Source organism: Psammomys obesus, unplaced genomic scaffold, assembly GCF_907164565.1.
Source record: "Psammomys obesus unplaced genomic scaffold, mPsaObe1.curated_primary_1811, whole genome shotgun sequence".
In the NCBI taxonomy this organism is placed as follows: Eukaryota; Metazoa; Chordata; class Mammalia; order Rodentia; family Muridae; genus Psammomys; species Psammomys obesus.
Genome location: NW_026596057.1, coordinates 14,267,034 through 14,285,500, shown reverse-complemented (window position 1 = coordinate 14,285,500; position 18,467 = coordinate 14,267,034). Strand labels below are relative to the sequence as shown.

Here is an 18,467-nt window from a genome sequence, read left to right as displayed (position 1 = left end):
CCCCCCCCCCCAGAACTGGAGTTAATGGCACTTGTGAGCTATAGTATGTCTGTACTGAGAAGCAAGCCCAAGTCCTCTGCAAAAGCAACAAATGGCCCCTCCTGCTGAGCTGTTTCTCCAGCCCCAATCTTATGGTAATTTAATGTGTAATAAAACACAGAATAAAATAAAACACATAGAAATCTCTAAACTGTTTTCTGTAGGCAGTGTACTATTTTATACCCCCACCAGTGTTTGCAGCTTCCAGCTTCACCCATCTTTAGCAACAATTATTTTCCTTTCTTTTTAAAAAAGGCATCCTAATGGATGTTAACCTGACGTCATCGTGATATGACTTTGATTACCTTTTCCTAACAACTAAGAGTGCTGGGCTTTTTTTTTTTTTTTTTTTTTTTTTTTTTTTTTTTTTTTTTTTTTTTAAGACATGGTTTCTCTGTGTATTTTTTATTATCCTGGAACTTGCTCTGTAGATCAGTCTGGCCCTGAACTCAGAAATCTGCCTTCTTCTGCCTCCCAAGTTCTGGGATTAAGGTTGTGCACTTTTATGAACTCTTTATTCATGTCCTTTGCCTAATTTATTATTAGATTTATTATTACATTGATAATTTTAAAAGATTATATAAACATCTTATGAATCTTAAGACAAAGTTTAACATACCTATGACATGGTAAAACTGTTCCTAATACTTTCTTCTGGAACTTTCTCCCTTTCATGATTTCTTTGCGCCATCTCAAATTATGCTGTGTCTTCTATATGTTAATAGAGATTTTATTTTGTCCAGATGTCTAGCCAGTTGTTCTGATAATGTTTACTGAATAACTGTGTTCGCTTCTTGTGATATACAGCATCTTCCTTATCATAGTCCGTGGTCTTCATTTCAGTCCATTTCTGGGCTTGTCCTCCCATACTGTTACTCTGTTTTTCTGTGTTCTTAGGCTGTGTTCTTAAAGAGCATAGCTTCAAATGTTTGAACGTTGGATAAGACAGGTTTCTTCACTGTTCATTCGGAAACGTTTCTACAGTTTTGCTTCTCTCTTTCTAAGTGTTTGAAGTTTGTTTTACCCTTCCTTTACCTTCACTAATTGAAGGTACTCTGCAACAGGAATGTGCGGGTGTGTTCATGTCTACACACGATTATAAAGAGCTCAGGGTATTTTAAAGGAAAATGTTTCCACACTAGGCACTGTATGAGGCGGCTGCCAGCTCTGTACAAAGCAAACAGCCCCGCTCCCTTCCTTACATGCTCTCTAGAGCGCTGTGGGCTGAACACACCTGTCAGTGCAGCTGAGGCTCCGTGTGGGTTTTTGGAATGAATCGGTCAGGATGACATATAGCCTGACACAGTGTTTTCTCTGTCCCCTGCATTCACGTGACCATTTTTTGTTGCTTTGACTTTGTTCTTGCCGATTACAGTCTGATCTTCCTAGCACCAGTGAATGGGAATGCTTTGACTGTCAGTTTGAGCTGATAACGGGCTTCCGCAGTTTAGTGTCAGAGGTGCTTTCCCACCATCGTTCCTCTTCTGGTTTTGTTATGGAAAACGCTTTTGAAATAGACGATGCAAACGTAATAGATGGAAAGAAAGGTTCCGCTCCCTCATGACTCAATCTTTCTTAAACAATATTATTATTGACTGGCTTATTGGTTGCCAAAAAAGAAAATCGATTTTATTAGAACTATTTGCTTAGCCATAGATTTTGGTACTAACCCAGCACAGGCCGGCTCATGTTATCAACTGTGTGAAGAATAACTTTTACTGTGCATCTCTAATGAAGTAATTAGAGCTCCATCAGGCCTATTCTGTATATTCCTGTCATTTTACTCTATCTCATAAATGCCTTTACTGAACTGCAATGGTTGGATTCTATGGCACTAGTAAGGTTTGAACTGATGTTTGTTTCTAAGAAAAGAGCCTTTATGATTTCATTTGTTATCTGTGTTCTAACAGATATTTTATTTCTTCTGCTTGGTTTTGACTTTTGGTTCCACTCTGGACGTTGGGTTATTGTCACATTTGGTGTTAGGCTAATGGTGTAAATGCTGTATGTGAATGTTTGTGGGGGTGGGGCGTGCGCACGCAGATGCGAGCACATCTGTGTATGCAGAGACACTCCTATGCACTCTTCTTGAGTCAACTTTTCAGTTCTTAAAACTACTCCACAAACATAAAAACCATCTCTATACTTCTGTTGCTGTAATAAAACACTCTACAGCAGCTTAGGGAGGAGAGCCTTTATTTTAGCTTTTTCCAGTCCCAGTCTATCTCTGAGGGGAATCAGGAATGGAACTCAATCAGGAGCTGGAGCAGAAACCATGAAGGAATGCTGCCCACCAGCTCACGTTCAGCTAGCTTCCTTGTACAGCCGAGGGCCACCTACCCAGGGATGGCCCCAAGCACAGTCCGCTGGGCTCTCCACCTCTTGCCTTGTCAAGACGGTCTTTGACAGACATGACCACAGGCCAGTATGATGGAGGCAGTAAGGTTTCCCCTTCCCAGGTAGCTCTAGAGTGTGTCACGTTGACAACAGAAAGTAACTAGGACAACATTAAAAGATATTTGGATGTCAAGACTTATTGGTAGGTATTCTCAGAGTCTGTGCGGTATGAGTATTCATCTGTGTGATGGGTGTGGCAGGTCAAAAAGAAACATTTGCTTACAGGAATAGACGTGTTTAAGGATTCATAACATTTTGTTTTGGTCCTTGCTTTTTTGAGTCAGAGTCTCTCAATGTAGCTCTGGCTCACTATGTAGACTAGGCTGGCTTTGAACTTACAGAGGTCCTCCTGCCTCTCCCTTTCAATGGATTAAAGGCCTGTGCCACTATGTCTGGCCAGGACTTTATAATTTATAAATTATAAATTGAAGTACAAAACAAGTTCAGTGAGGTACATTGTACATCAATCCTAAGGCTACAGCTCATTGTACATGCACAGCCACATGCACACACACATACGCACACGCACATGCACACACGCGTGCACCTTCCCTCATAACTCCCACTTATACGACAGCCTTTCCTGAACTAGAAGATTTGTTCTCTTAAGCTGCTTCTGTTAAAATCCACACGGAAATGACTATTACTCTGACTCTGTCGCCCTGATCACTTCTAGCTCTTGGTGAAATTCGGGTCTCTGTAATAGTATTTGGTGTACAGTATACAATAGATAGATAGTATAGCCATTTGGATCTGGCTTAGTACACTCAACATATTGTTTATGGGAGTCATCCCTGTTGTTCCATACTATTGATTTATTTTTATTGCTGGGTAACATTGCATTGTGTGCATATACTGCAGTTTGTCCCCTTCCCTGCTGTTGGACAGTGAGGGTTTCTTGTTTCGCCTTCAGCTTCTGTTTATTATGAATAAAGCGACTGGGACAACTGTTGAATGTGGACATATACTCGTATTCCTGCTCAGTACATGTTCCTAGGAGAATGGCTGTCATAGGATGACTGTGTGTATGACTCTCTGAGGGGCTCCTTGTTTTCTAAGAGTGGTACCATTTTACATGCATACCAGCAGGGTATGGGGAACATAGTCCTCTACATCCTTGCTGACACTTGTTACCGTCTGTCTTTTTATTCTGTCCATTCTAATGTTTTTCTCATGTATGAAGTGGTGTTTCGTTGGGGTTCTGATATTCAAAGGTATTATAATGATTCCAGTTTCTGTTCTGTTCATGTACTCACTGACCACTTAAGTATACTTGTGAGGAAATTTTCTACTCAGATATTGTGTGTATTGTATTGTAATGTTTGTTTGTTTAAGACAGGATCTCATCGACTGGCCTGGAAATCACTGTAGAGACCAGGCTGGCCCTGAACTCACAGAGACCTACCTACCTACCTCTGAGTTCTGGGATTAAAGGTGTGTACCACCATGTCTGGCCCTGTGTCCACTTTGAAAATAAGGTTCTCTGTCATGGAGTTGTGTTGTTGATTATTAATATTTATTATTGAATTATCTTTAGTTAATCAGCAGTTATTCCTAAACCAGCTGTATATGCAAATCACCACACAGAGACTAGGATATATTTAGTTAACCTAGAGCACAATGCTGGGCAATGATTACTCAATCCTAAACCTCCAAGCCTGCGTAGCTTCCTCCCATTTAGAATTTTCAACTTGCTTTTAGTCATATCTTAGGTTCAATTCATCTCTCTTCATGGTTTCAAGTCCTCTCCTGCCGCCCTCTGCCGACCACTGGCTTTCTTCTCCTACCCTCAGGACCAGGATGTCCCACCCTATTCTCTCCATTGCACAGCATTGGCTGATTGTTTAATTGAAAATACAGAGAACAAATGGTGGCATGTTTACACAAATTTGAGACAGGTGATGCTTAGAATAAACATCACAGTGCAGTGTCCGGATTGAAACCAGATAGTGGGGTAGAGAAATAAGTATTTGGATGAACAAGGGTAAACTGTATACATTTCACAAGAACATTATACCAACAGAGCTGGAAGGGTTGTTTCTATGTTCTGGATACAAGTCTCTTCAGATACATGATTTGCAAATATTTTTTCTATTCAATTAATTTTTTTCTTTTCTTTTATTGATAGTGTCCTTTGAAACATAATATTTTCATTTTAAATTTTTTTAAAGTTTGATGAAATCTTGGTTATTTTTCATTTTTTCGTGTTTTTAGTATCATTTTCAAGAAACCATTGTCTAACCAAAGATCATGATAATTAAGGTTTTTGGTTTTTTTTTTTACGATTTTTATAGTGTTATCTCTTACATACAGATCTTTGAGTCCTTTTGAATGGTTTGCATGGAGTATGAAATAATAGTCCAACTTCATTTTTTATATGTAGATATCTAGTTGTTTAATCTTTTGTTAAAAAGCCTAGATCGTCTTCCATTAAACTCCTGTAGTGCCTTTTCAAAACAGCTGCCCACAATGTGGAAATCTATTTTCAGACTCCAGGTTTCCCTCACTGTCATTATGGAGATTAACAGCTCGCTTGTCTGGATACTCCTGATCTGCTCCGCTCTCCACTTCTCCTTCTGATATTACCATCACACATTCCACTTCCTGAAACAGCCCTGGACTTCTTGATCTCCCCTCCCCATCCATTCATCCATCCATCCGTCTACCTCTATCTCTCTCTTCATCTCTTCTTCCCTGCCTCCCTTCCTCCTCCTTTCTTTTTCCACCTGCTTTCCAGTACAGGGCTGGGAGTTTTTATTTTCGGTTTCAAGGGCCCTGACCTTATCTAGCCATAATTACCTTCTAAAGGCCTTTCAGCTATTGTCAAAATGGGGCTAAGTGTTTCAACATACAGATGTGAAGAATGTGCTGTGTTTTCATATTTAACGTATGTTCTTTGTCCAGTATGACTTTTGTTGTTTTTTTTTTATTATTATTATAGTTTATTCACTTTGTATCCCAGCTGTAGCCCCCTCCTTTGTACCCTCCCAATCCCATTCTCCCTTCCTCTTCTCCTCCCATGCCTCTCCGGGAGGTCCTCCTCCCTTTCCCTCTGACCCTAGCCTATGAGGTCTCATCAGGACTGGCTGGATTGTCTTCCTCTGTGGCCTGGTAAGGCTGCTCTCCCTTCGGGGGGAGGGGGTGATCAAAGAGCCAGCCACTGAGTTCATGTCAGAGACAGTCCCTGTTCCCCTTAGGAGGGCACCCACTTGGACACTGAGTTGCCATGGGCTACATCTGTGCAGGGATTCTAGATTATCTCCATGCATGGTCCTTGGTTGGAGACAACCTTTGTCTTTCCTCCTGGTGTTCCACTCATTTGTATTTAATATAAGTGCTGTCATAGTTGTATTATTTTTTGCTACTTGTTTTCTATTTGTCTCACCTGCTTTTGTTTCTCTATTTCTTTATTAACATGTGTAGTACTCATCAAATATTTTTAAATTATTGCATTTTGCCTTCTCTATTGGTTATTTATTCCTTAGACATTATAAAAATCACTCTTTTGCAGTGGAAATTACAAAACTCAGTTTATTTTCATGTACTTTAGAGTAATATTCTTGTTGTGTCTTGAAATATAAGAACTGTGAAATTGGTTTGTTTTTTTTTTTTTGGTTTTGGTTTTGCATTTTTTATTTGATTGTAACTGGATCTTCTTCTATGTTCAAGTCTAGCCTGAAACTCATTGTGTAGCCCAGCCTAATCTCAAACTCACAATGATCTCACTGCCTCAGCCTCCTGAAGGCTGGGATTACACGAATGAGTCACCATGACCATTGGCTCTACAATTTGTTTTTTAACACCTCCCCCCACCCATTTCTTCAAGCAGGAAATGTTTTAAAGACCAGAAGATTTTTGTGCACTTTTTACACATTCTATTTTCTCTCAAACCCTCGGGGTTCAGGACATGAGCCATGTGGGAGAAGAGCTACTTTGTGTCCAGAAGTCTTTCTGACCTTGTTTTCATCCAGTGTCTATTTCACTTGGACTAAGTTCTGTCAAAACCCTGGCATAGAGTCACACAATTGATTTCTCTCAGTAGCCCCCTGCTTCCTTTTGCTTCCGTGGCTCCCACACGTATTTATAACTACAGTGTTGTCTACTAACACAAGTTTTAAAAAGTTGCTGCAGGGTTGGAGAGATGACTCAGTGGAGTAAGCAGTTGCCACACAAGCAAAAGAACTGGAGTTTGAATCCCTAAGACCCATGTAAGTGCCCAGTGCACATGGAAGCCCACTTGTAATTAATTACAGCCCTTGGGAGAGCAGAGACAGGCAAATTTCGAGTGAGCTGACAAGTAGCAGGATCATCAAGCTTTGGGTTGAATAGAGGGCCTGCTTGGAGAGTGCTCAGAGAGTACATCTGATGTCTATCTCTGGCCTACACACACACACACGCACACACATCCATTGACACACGCACCACGTACACATGACACCCCCCCAATGCTGTAATGAAAAAAGTACCCCAGTTCATCTTCTCCAATTTTACTTAGAACCAGAAACCAGCCATATAGATTTTGTACCTCTTTACAATTAATGGTATGTAGTGACCATTTTTCTATGCCGTTCAGTATTTTTTCAAAATATTTTTCATTTTCTTTTTTATTTAAATGTCTTTCCAACTGCAGGTTTTATATCCTTGGCAAGAATAGGATAAAAACATGGTATAATTAGAATATATGAAAAACTGCAAGATTAATGTGCTTCATCTTCCCAAAGAACCCAATTTCCTTAAAGGTTTCAGAGTACAAACAATTTAATTTAAAAGTACCTGTAAATCACTTTATGCATAAACATACTACTGTAGATTGGGATATAGAGTCCATGTGAACTGCTTAGATGAAAGGAGGCTGGTTTTGTGGTCTCATTACAGCCATGCAGGAAAGTTCGGACATTAGAGTCATGATAGGTTTCCCGTTCTTTTTATTTCTCATCAGTTTTTCCTTAGGTATTTTTAAATTTTGATTTAGCTTCCCTTTTTCAGTATTCCAATATACAAACATCCAGTGCCCATTTTCTAATTTTTAGCGACATGTTAGTTTTCTTTCAGGGAGCATCCCATGAAGAAACACACTCCAAAAGAAAAAAAAGAGGCTGCCTTTCTCTTTTGCTGCTTTTCCTCTTATTACAAATGCAGGTGCTTCTTGGACATGAAATACTAAAGCGAATATGCCATAGGGATGTAGCTCACGAGTCTACCAAGCTCTGTAAAGTGTGCAGTGTTTTCAGAATCTTCGATTCTTTTACACATTTATAGAAGCAGTTTACAGGTACATGGTTGGTCTGCATCTGGAGATGCCATAGATCAGCAGTTGAATTTGAGTCTTGGGATTATAATAGCAGCAGTATTTAGGCTGTGGCATTCTTGTTGCAGTATGTTAAACAACCACTATCTTAGAATTTAATCAATTCTAAGATGAAGTTTTTCACATTTTAGCATCTTAAAACTGAGAAGCATCTTACAGTCTCTGTTAACTTAGCAATAAGTTGTGATAAACTTGTGTCTGAGCAGACGTGAGCTTTGGATGTCAGTCTTGTCAGTTCAGTTGAGTACATCCACTGTTGTGTTGGCTTTGTTACTTAAAATATTTTTGGTGGGGCTGGAGAGATGGCTCAGCAGGGAAGAGCACTTGCTGCTCTTAGAGGACAAAAGTTTGGTTCCCAGTACTTTTACTAGGTGATTCACAAACACCTCTAATTCCAACTTCAGAGGTTGTAAACTCTGTGGCCTCTGCAGGCACCTGCACACACATACCCACACAGAGATGGGCACATAATTTAAAATAATTAAAAAAAAATAAAAATGACTATTATAATTGCATATTGAAACAAAAAGTTATTGTATATGTTAAGAAACAAAAGTAGGAGTAAATTTTATATTAATTGAACAAATGCTTATCATCATAAGAAGATAACCAGTATTCTGTATTTATGTATGTATATGTGAGAGAATGGACGCATAGGTTTTCATATAAAGAGGTACATTGTGTGCTAATTAAGTTTAAATATATATATATATACATATATATATACATATATATATACATATATATATATGTATATATATATATATATATATATATACATATACATTTCCTCCCCAGGGTGCTTTAGGTCATGGTGTTTATCATAGCAATAAAAAGACTAGGACAAAAATTGATACCAGGAATGGGAATTACTGTTAACAGACTTGAGCATTTTGTTTCGGGGAGCTTATGGAAGTGTTTGGAACTTTGGATTGAAGAAGCCATTGAATGCTCAAAGCCTAATAAACTGTTTTGTGGGAGTTTGGAAGATAAAAATGTTGGAAAAATATAGATAAAGGAGGCTGCACTTGTATAGTTTCAGAGGGAAGCAAAGACTATCAGGGTTATTAATATGATAATTTGAATTAAAAAACTATGGTTTCTGATCATCTATGGATAGATAACTAGGGACCAGTACACTGAAGTGAAGCCTTGTTGTTATTGGGACAATAGATGCCAGTTAGCTGAGGCTAAAAAAATCAGCGGTGATTATTAGGAGACCAGAATTGTTGAGACCGAATCTTCTGGGAAGGATTTCTCCAGAAGGCATCAGATGCCCTGGAACTTAGGGTTCAGGTGGTTGTGAGCTTCCATATGATGCTGGGAATTGAACTTGGGTCCTGTGAAAGAGCATTTAGGCTCTTAACTAGTAAGCCATCCCTCCAATATCCCTTCTTTTATCAATTAATTTGAGATGTTAAATATTTTAAAGAGATTGAACTTGCAGAGTGTTGAAATTTTTAAATATTGTAGGACTAAGTTATGCTATGTTTTATAACGATGTATTTGTATGTCAGGTTGACAAGGGGTCGGTTATGTTGTTCAGTTTTTGTGGGTTTTTTTTTTTTGTTTTTATTGTTTTAGTTTTGGTTTGCTGTTGTTTGTTGTTTTGGGGTTTTTTTTGTTTTTTTTGTTGTTGTTGTTGTTGTTGTTGTTTTAGACAGAAACTGTCTTATGTAGTTCTGGCTGTCTGGGAACTCGCTTTGTAAACCAGGCTGGCTCCCAGATATTTCCTGACTTTGCTTCCTGGGAGCTGGGACCAACTGTGTGTGCCATCACACCAGCTGCAGGGCACTTCCTTGATTAATGGTTGATGTGGGAAGATCCAGCCCACTGTGTGCAGTGCCTCTTCTGGACAGGTTGTCCTGGGTTATATAGAAAAAGCAAGTAGGATGCGTCATAAAGAACAAGCCAGTAAGCAGTGTCCTTTGTGGTTCCTGCGTGTGCGCTGCTCCAACTTCCCTCAGTGATGGACTGGAACATTGCTTCTGGTCATGGTGTTTACCCCACCCCAAAAGAGACAACCTGGACAGTGTGCTTTTTTATGTCCCTCCTTACATACTTCATTAACATTTTAAATTATACAAACAGATTTTAGATTTATTTTAAAGTGCACGTATTAACGTGTGTGCGTGCATGCAAGTGCCCACAGAGGCCAGAGGTGTCAGATAATTCTGGAGCTGCAGTTCTAGATAGCTGTGAGCCGCCCAGTGTGGGTGCTGGCAGCCAAACTTGGGTGCTCTGTAAGAGCAATATCCTCTTAACTGCCGAGTCATTTCTCCAGTCCATAAATTATGCATTTAAATAAATTATTTTGTGTGTCTTTGTGTGAGTGCACATATGCCACAGTACCACTTGTCCAAGTAAGAGGACAACTTTCGAGAATTGCTTCTCTCCTTCTGCCATGGGTCTTGGGAATTAAACTCAGGTCATTGGGCTTGGTGACAAACACATCTACCCCTCATTGGCCAATCTACTTCTTTCTTATATATAAAGGGGCTCTGACACAGATACACATCATAACATAATAATTTTTAAGATATTTTAAAAATACTTTTGCAGCTTATATAACATTGTTCTCCAGGTTCCTCCATCTCATTTCCCCAAGTGCTTTCTCTTTTTTTCCATACCTAACTTATGCATTCTTATCCTTTGTGCATGTAACATGCGTTATTCAAAGCCCTCTCTCCTGTGTATGCGCATGTATGTTGTTTCCAATATTTGGCAGTTACCAACCTAATGCATATGTATTTCCCTATTGTTGGAATTATATTTTCAGAGTAGAATTTCTAAAGTGGAATTAGTGAGTCAAAAAGTATATGTTTCTGTAGCTGTGGTAGATGTTGCAGAATATCTTTCTAGAAAAGTTTACTAGTTTGCATTTCCCCCACAGTACATGATCATGCCTATTCCCCTACAACCTTGTAAACACATCATGCTGTTGTATTTTTAAATCATTGCCAGTAGACTGTACTGTTGTATTTTAAGTTTTTGACCCTGGACAGAGAAGTGGTCGTGGTGGTATCTGAGTCTGCAGATTTCTAGAAGTGAAATGTTATGTTCTGTCATGTGTTTGACAGACAGTTTATATTCATTTTTCAGAAAATTGTATTCAGAGTGTATTCTTTTGATGCTTCCATTTTGATGCATTCTGTCCATATTAGGAATATTAATCTTTGTGGTATATGGAGCAGACTTTTCCCCTCAGGAGTAGCACTGTCCATGGTGGGCTGTATCTTGTTATATAAGTGAGATTTCTTTTTAATTGTTGGGTAGTCAACTTACCAAACTTTTTATTGCCCTGGATTTTAAAAGCATATACTACATGAAAAGCTCTTTCATGTAGGGCGTGGTAGTATATGCTTTTAATCCCAGCACTCAGGACACACTATGAGTTTGAGGCCAGTTCTGTCTATATAGTAAGTCCCAGGGCAGTCAGCTCTTCATAATGAGAGTCTTCAAAAAAAAACAACCAACCAAACAAACAAAAAAACATAAGACAAATAAATGACCCTTTTTCTTACAGAAAGCTTAAAGGGAATCCCACGTTCTCTTGGTGCATTTATGATTTCATAGTCTACATTTAGATCTTTGAATGTATAGTTTGAGAGACATTTAATTTCACATCTTTCCTCAAATATCTACCTAGTCTAACCAGTACTGTTGATTAACATGGATCCTAGAAGCTGCCCTGCTCATTACTGGATTCCCATGTGCATTTGTATCTAGTTCGAGACTTTGTGAAGCTCTCCTGGTCTCTCATTTATGTACATTATTTTAATTAAAAGTCTTTATTGCATATTTGACTATCTGGAACAGTTATTTTTCTCCTTTGTCGTTTTTCTTTTAAGTGCTTTTGTGGATGTTCTTGCATTTTTAAAATATAAACTTTAGTATGACCATGTTTTACTCTGTAATATAGTTTGTGTTATTTATACTGGGGTTGCATTGAGCTTATAAATTAGAACTGACATCTTTTTATGTTGAGTTATTCTATCCAAGCAAAAAATCATTTTCCAATTTGAAAACCTATTTTTACATAATTCAGAAGTCTTGAGAATTTGTCTCTTATAAGTTTTACCCATTTCTTGTTAAATTTCTTCTAAGTATTTTTGTTACTGTTAATGTTTTGCAAACAAGGAACTTTAGATCCTAATATTTATACTTTCGTGTTGATTTTATTACATTTTGTGATGTTAAGTGTTAGAAATCAGTTCAGGGTCTCAAAGTAATAGAGCACTGTTGCTGATGATACGTTGAGCAAGGCTAACTGCACCCTTGACCCGGAGGGTATTCGTGGAGGAACACACACACAGGGACAGGAAGTGTGTTTGCTTTTCTGCTTACTTGGCTGGTGACTGTCCATTCCCCATTGGCTGGTGTCTGACTTCACAGTCCTGGCTCACGGGAGATAAGGAAGAGGAAAGGGGTAACTGCACCAGGGAGAAAGTGAAACCTGGAGTCTGGCAGAGGACCTTTCTGTAAACAAAGGTTTTACTGGGTGGGTAGGGATTAAAATGTTTGCATAAAAGTGTTAGTTGGGGTAGCCAGGCTCAAACCTGTAATCCCAGCACCCAGGGAGGTGGAGGCGGGTAGATCTCTGAGTTCCAGGCCAACCTGGTTTACAAAGTGAGTCCAAGATAGCCAAAGCTACACAGAGAAACCCTGTCTTGAAAAAGCCAAACAAATAAATAAATAAAAATTTAAAAAAGTTCCATCTGTAAAGTGACACAAATTATAGATTTAAAAGTAACGATTTAAGAGCCTGGCATGGTGGTGCACACCTGTAATCCCAGCACTCAGAGAGGCAGAGGCAGCAGGCCTTTTCTCTGTGAGTTTGAGGCCTGCCTGGTACAAAGCGAGTCCAGGAAAGCCAAGGCTACACAGAGAAACTCTGTCTCGAAAAATGAAATAAAATAAAGTCTGGGAGGGGAGGGGTTGCCCAAATATTGAATTTCTTGTCCTAAACACATGTTTTAGAGTAGTTGATAGAAAAGACTTGGATTGATATTTCTTACATTAAGTCACTGTTAATATTTAACTTAATGTGTAAGCAAAGGTCTCATGCCACGATGCTAAATTTTTCTATTTCCCTTATCAAGGAAAAGTCTGGGCTAATGTGTTAGATATCAGTATGATTCGCCAGAGAATTGCTATTATTCCATTAAGAACACTGCAAGTTAGTGAGAGCCAGGTGTGAAAACAGATGTTTGGTGCCAAAACCCTGTATGTTTTATCACTTGGTTTTTTCCCTGGGGGTGGAGCGCTGTGGAAACAGCTTTCCCCTGCAAATTATTTCCTAACGATTTCTCCTAATATTTCCTGTTCAGTCAGTCCTCATATGAATTTTACTGTCGTCCTAGATTGCCAAGATATTTTGGATGTTAAGAAATGTTTGCTAGTATTTGAACATAGCACCCTTCCATGAGAACGTGTAAAACTCTTCTCTAAAATGAGCATTTTATGTACTCTGCAGACCCCACAGAGGTGTGCAGTGAAGTGGGGGGTGGATGGGCAGGGGCCCCTTTAAATCCAACAGCTACACCTATAAAACTAGCTCTTTTATTTTCTGTTACAGGAATCACTTTGTGCATGCCAATTTCCTTTCTACAGAATCACTTGATAAGAACAATTCCGTTTTTAAAGGTTTCATGAGGCATTGATTGAGTATAGCGTGGTTTGCCTTTTTATATTAAAATATGTCTTCTTGGGAGGGGGGTTGTCTTTTTCTTTCCTTTTTTTTTTTTTTTTTTTTTTAAGCTTTTTGAAGTAGTGTTTCTCTGTGTAGCTCTGGCTGACCTGGAACTCACCATGAATCCTAGCACCCAGGAGGCAGAGGCAGATGGATCTTTGTAAGTTCAAAGCCAGTCTGGTCTACCTCTGAGTTTCAGACCAGCCAGGACTACATAGTAAGACCCTGTCTTTAAAAATGACTAAATTAGAGGCTAGAGAGATGGCTCAGCAGTTAAGAACACTTGTTGATCCTGCAGAGGACCCAGGTTTAGTTCTCAGCCTCCACGTAATGACTCACAACTGTCTGTAATCCAGTTCCAGGTGCTCCAGTGCTCTCTCCTGTCCTCCTCAGGCAGCAGGCATGCACACATGAAATACATGTCTGATTTAAAAAAAAAAAAAACAAACCACTATTTCACTTAATCTGATTCTTTTCTGTATGTTTTTTAGAGCCAATCAAAAATCAGTATTTCAAGAATCAAAGATGTAGATGAGTCTTTACTACATCAAAATTATCAATTGATTGTTATATGCTTTTAAGATTCTTTTTATACTTTATAGAAATTGGTCAGTCTAGGTACTAAATACCAAAAATCTATACCAGAATATTAACATTCTTATGTAATATTCCTTATATATTCAAATAAATTTTTATGTAGAAGGGTTAAGTCATAAAGTTAGAACAGTTTTTTGACACATTGATTATTGTTATCAGCATGTTTTAGAATTTTCATTGGCCAGCTTGCTGTCTGTCCTACTAGGTTAGGAATGAAAAATAAATATATTTGTACATTTTTATTGTTTTTAAGCTTGGATATTGCTGTCTGGGTATCATATCTGTCTACTTTTCATGCACTAATTAGCTATATAGGAAAACTGCATTTAACTAATGGCTTGTGTTCTTTTCCTGAGATGATGGAGGGGCTCATTTCTTGATGCTCTTATGAGGTGTTTTTTCTTTCTTCTTTATTTATGCAAATAATTGTTTTGGTGAGTTATTGTCTGGTAAAACTCTGAAGCATCCCTGAGTGCTAACATAACAAGTACTTGGAATTCCCTGACCAAAGAACCTGTTAGAAACTGAAAGAAAAGACAAAGTTACACTAAAGAAAGCGAAATAAAAAGTAAATGAGGTAATCAGAGTCAGAGGAATTGATATTGGCAGGTTATTCCTAAATGAACAATCTTTCAAAATACTTTTTGTGCATTGCTGCTATTCCTTTATTTATTATTAAATAACACGATCTATGAGGAGCTTCGGGTGGCTCTCGGCCTAGCTAATTCTAATTAATCCAGTCAGAGAGCAGTAGGGTAAGTGGAGCAGTCTATCGGATTGAAATTCATAACTTAATTGAGGTCAAAGTCCCGGTCTGGGAGAACAAAAGTCTTTTGCTGGGACCAGGCAGATCAATAGCAATAAATATCTGGCTTGGATACAAGTCGCTTATAGTGACAGATTATCTGACACTGGCCAGAGGTCTTGGTTCTGTTAAGGGCAAAGTCTTGAGCATGCCATGGTTCTTGGTGATGTTCAGGCCATAGCCATGACACTTGGGAAGAAGTAGTTCTCTCCAGGACTCTGGGAAGTCATATGGAAGCAGTTTGCATGAACTTCCATATGGCTTGTTATCATCAAGTGAACATTTTCTAAAGATATGTTTCCTTAAATGGCAGAGTATTTCGATCACATTGCTGGTAAGACCAAAGAAAGGATACACAATGTTGATTAATTTTGTTTTCTCTATACAGAGTAATGCATTTCATTTTAGCAGTTTCCTACATTAATACCAAATCTGTTCTCCTTATTACTTTTTCCCATTTCTACCACCCATTCTGTCCCTTTCTCCAAATACTGAAAGTTGATTAGTTTTTTTAAAGGTGTGTGTATGTGTTCATGTGTGTAATGTATGTGTGCAGGTGCCCTCAGAGGTGAGAGGAGGGTGTCAGACCCCTGGAGCTGGAGTTACAGGCAGTTGTGAGCTTCCCTATATGAGTGCTAGGAGCCAAACTTGGATCCTCTGGAAGAGCAGGAAATGCTCTTAACCACCTAGCCATACTTCCAGCCCCTATTCAAAAGAATGTGTAAAATTGTTTTCAAGCAGAAACATAATAAACTATGTTGTCTTTGTTTATACATAATTGTAAAAGTAAAAAAGACAGTATTAGTTTATATGGGTTGGTGTTAACTCTTTTAGATGTGATAATGGCATTATAGTTACCTAGAGTTAATATTTTTGTTTTTAGGCTGGTACTGATATATTTAGAAATGAGGTAATAATGTCTATAATTTCCTTATTAGACAAAACAAAAAGAAAAACATGGAAAGTTATTAAATCTGAATAACAAGTCTCTACTTGTTTTATATATTCATATATATATATATATATTTTTTTTTTTTCTTTCCATAATAAAAAGTAACAGCTCTGGGGCTGGAGTGATGGCTCAGCAGTTTAGAATACTGACTGCTTTTCCAGTGGACCTGGGATCAATTCCCAGCATCCCTATGGTGTTTCACAATTAGCTGTAACTCCAGATCCAGGAGTACTGATACTCTTCTAGCTTCCATGGGCACTGCACATACATGATGGACGGACATATATGCAATTAAAACACACATGTGTATACAATAAAAGTAAATACAACCAGGCATGGTGGCATACGCCTGTAATCCCAGCACTCAGGGAGGCAGAAACAGGCAGATCTCTGTGAGTTTAAAGCCAGTTTGGTCTACAAAGTGAGTCCAGGACAGCCAAGGCTACACAGAGTAACTCTGCTTCAAAAAACAAACAAATAAACAAACAAAGTAACTTACAACTCAAAATAATTTTTAAATAACAGGTCAGGGAGCATAGCATGTACAATAAAATCTTTAGGCTGATATGAATGTTATAAGGCAAGGTTTCCTGTTGTCTCATGTTGTTAATGATATTTAATTCCTAAATTATCTAAAGCTTGATGTTCTTTTATCCATAGTTATAAGTATTATAATTATTTAATTATTAAACATTTTGATGTCCCACTCATCAATTCATATTGTTGCCACTGAGATTCAACTACCATCTGACTGTGGGAAAAAATTAGTTCTTGAGATCAGCAGTTGTTGGCCTTATAGAGTATAGAGCTTCACGGTCTATGTCTCTAGTGTCATATGATCTGCAGTGACTTCTCAGTGAGTTTATCAAAGCAAAGAAAGGGCTTCCTAAGGAAGATACCTTTACTCGGAACAAACTACCAGGGCAGTGTGGTCTCAGGTCACTTTTTCCAGCATATTTTCTCTTAAAGCAGTTACTGTTCTTTATTTACATTGAGACCTACGTAAGTTTTATAGGCTCACGTGTACACAAAGAGAATAATGAAACAATAACTCCTCTTATGCCAAGTTAGGAGAACAGTGATAGAATTTTTTTCATGGGTTTGTGAAAGACAAATATAGGCTGAGTCTAAATATCTTAAAAATTTGAGAAAGCATAATAGAAAAAGTCTTAATCAGAAGAATTAAGAGGATCATGAGCTCCCTGGAGAACTTATGGACATGCCAGATGACTTTATAACTTCATGGCAGCATTATGTGTGCTTTGCACACAGAGCTTCTGCACCATCCAGCTTCAAATCCGTTTATTCTAAGGCTTCCTTTTTGGTGTTCCTGCAAAAAGCTTTTTAAAATCTGTGATGGGATCTGTTACTGTCTTGTGATCTTGTCTGTTTTGTCCTATCATTAGGTTCTGTGTTCCTTGAGATTGGGAATTGATATTTTTCCTGTTCTTAATGCCTAGTATATTAGTGGACATAGCCACTTAGTATGTTTAGTGTAAGCAAAGAATAAAATTTTAGAGTTGAAATAAGAGTACATCAAAGAAATGATAAATGATTTGTTTTAGAATTTGGGGGAAATGGAAACAATTTGCTTTTATGTTTTACTTGTGTATCCGTCTTTGGGATGTGATGTGTGAGTGGTGTGTGCTCACACGCCTGTGTGGAGGCCTGCATCAGCAGCGAGTGTGCTTCCTTGATTGCTCTCCACATCTTCATTTTTTTTCAGACAGCTTTCACTGAGCCTGACACTTATCAATTTGGTTAGGCTGGCCAGCCAGGAGCTTCAGGTATCCTCATGCTTGCCTGGCAGATGCTTTATCAACTGAACTCTCTCCAGTCCCAGAAAGGAAAAAATTTCAATTAGAAATACTTGACCTTATGATATCACCATCTTTCACGACTTCCTCCACACATATGGTTAATATCCTTAATAGTTTTATAGAGGCTGATTTAAATGTAATAGGTCCAAACAAATATGTTATAGCACATATAGGAGCCATTCTTGAACAGCAAATGCTAAAGATTTTTTAAAAAATAAATTAGACCTATTCTCTTTTTCTTAAGTCTCTGGTGTATGTGTGTGCACACGTGTGCATGTTTGTGTGTGTCAGTAAAGACATGTACCAAGGTGTGTGTATGTGACAGTCACAGGACAACCCTGAGTGTCGTTTTCTCCTTCCTCTTTGAGACAGGGTCTCTTGTTCTCTGCTGTGTGAACAGCCTGGCTGGCTAGTGAGCTTCCAGGGACTCTCTCTGACTCCCATCTCACTTTAGGAGTTTCAAATACATGCTACTCTGTCCAGCTGTACATGGTCCTGAGGATCCAAACTCAAGTCCATGTACTTCCATGGCAAGCATTTTACATTTTACCCACTAAGTCGACTCCTCGGTGCCAGATACATGTTTGTTTGTTTTTTTACCACCATGACCAACTATTCATTCATACTTTTCAGTGAATGTATAATACTGCAGCACCTATTTTTAGAGTGATTTATTGCTCTTGAAAATGGACTGATATATTTCATGTAGCTGTTACTTGCCATTTTTTCAAGCATTGTTTCGAGACAGGGTTTCTCTGTGTAGTCGTGGCTGTCCTGGATTCACTTTGTAGACCAGGCTGGCCTCGAACTTACAGTGATCTGCCTACCTCTGCCTTCCAGAGTGCTGGGATTATAGG

The 18,467-nt window shown here is 38.4% G+C and overlaps 1 protein-coding gene and 1 long non-coding RNA gene across 2 annotated transcripts in view; both read left to right on the top strand.

Moving 5' to 3' along the window:
- Positions 1 to 1,603, top strand: part of Acbd6 (acyl-CoA binding domain containing 6) — a 41,163-nt gene extending 39,560 nt beyond the window's left edge. Inside the window, exon 4 of the mRNA XM_055624395.1 lies at positions 1,415 to 1,603. Within this exon, the coding sequence (XP_055480370.1) occupies positions 1,415 to 1,603 (189 nt within the window). The remainder of the gene's footprint in view (positions 1 to 1,414) is intronic.
- A 2,175-nt stretch (positions 1,604 to 3,778) lies between these two features.
- The window catches only part of LOC129689491 (uncharacterized), a 61,156-nt gene continuing 46,467 nt past the window's right edge, over positions 3,779 to 18,467 (top strand). The window contains exon 1 of the long non-coding RNA XR_008722107.1: positions 3,779 to 3,870. This is a non-coding gene — a long non-coding RNA (uncharacterized LOC129689491). The remainder of the gene's footprint in view (positions 3,871 to 18,467) is intronic.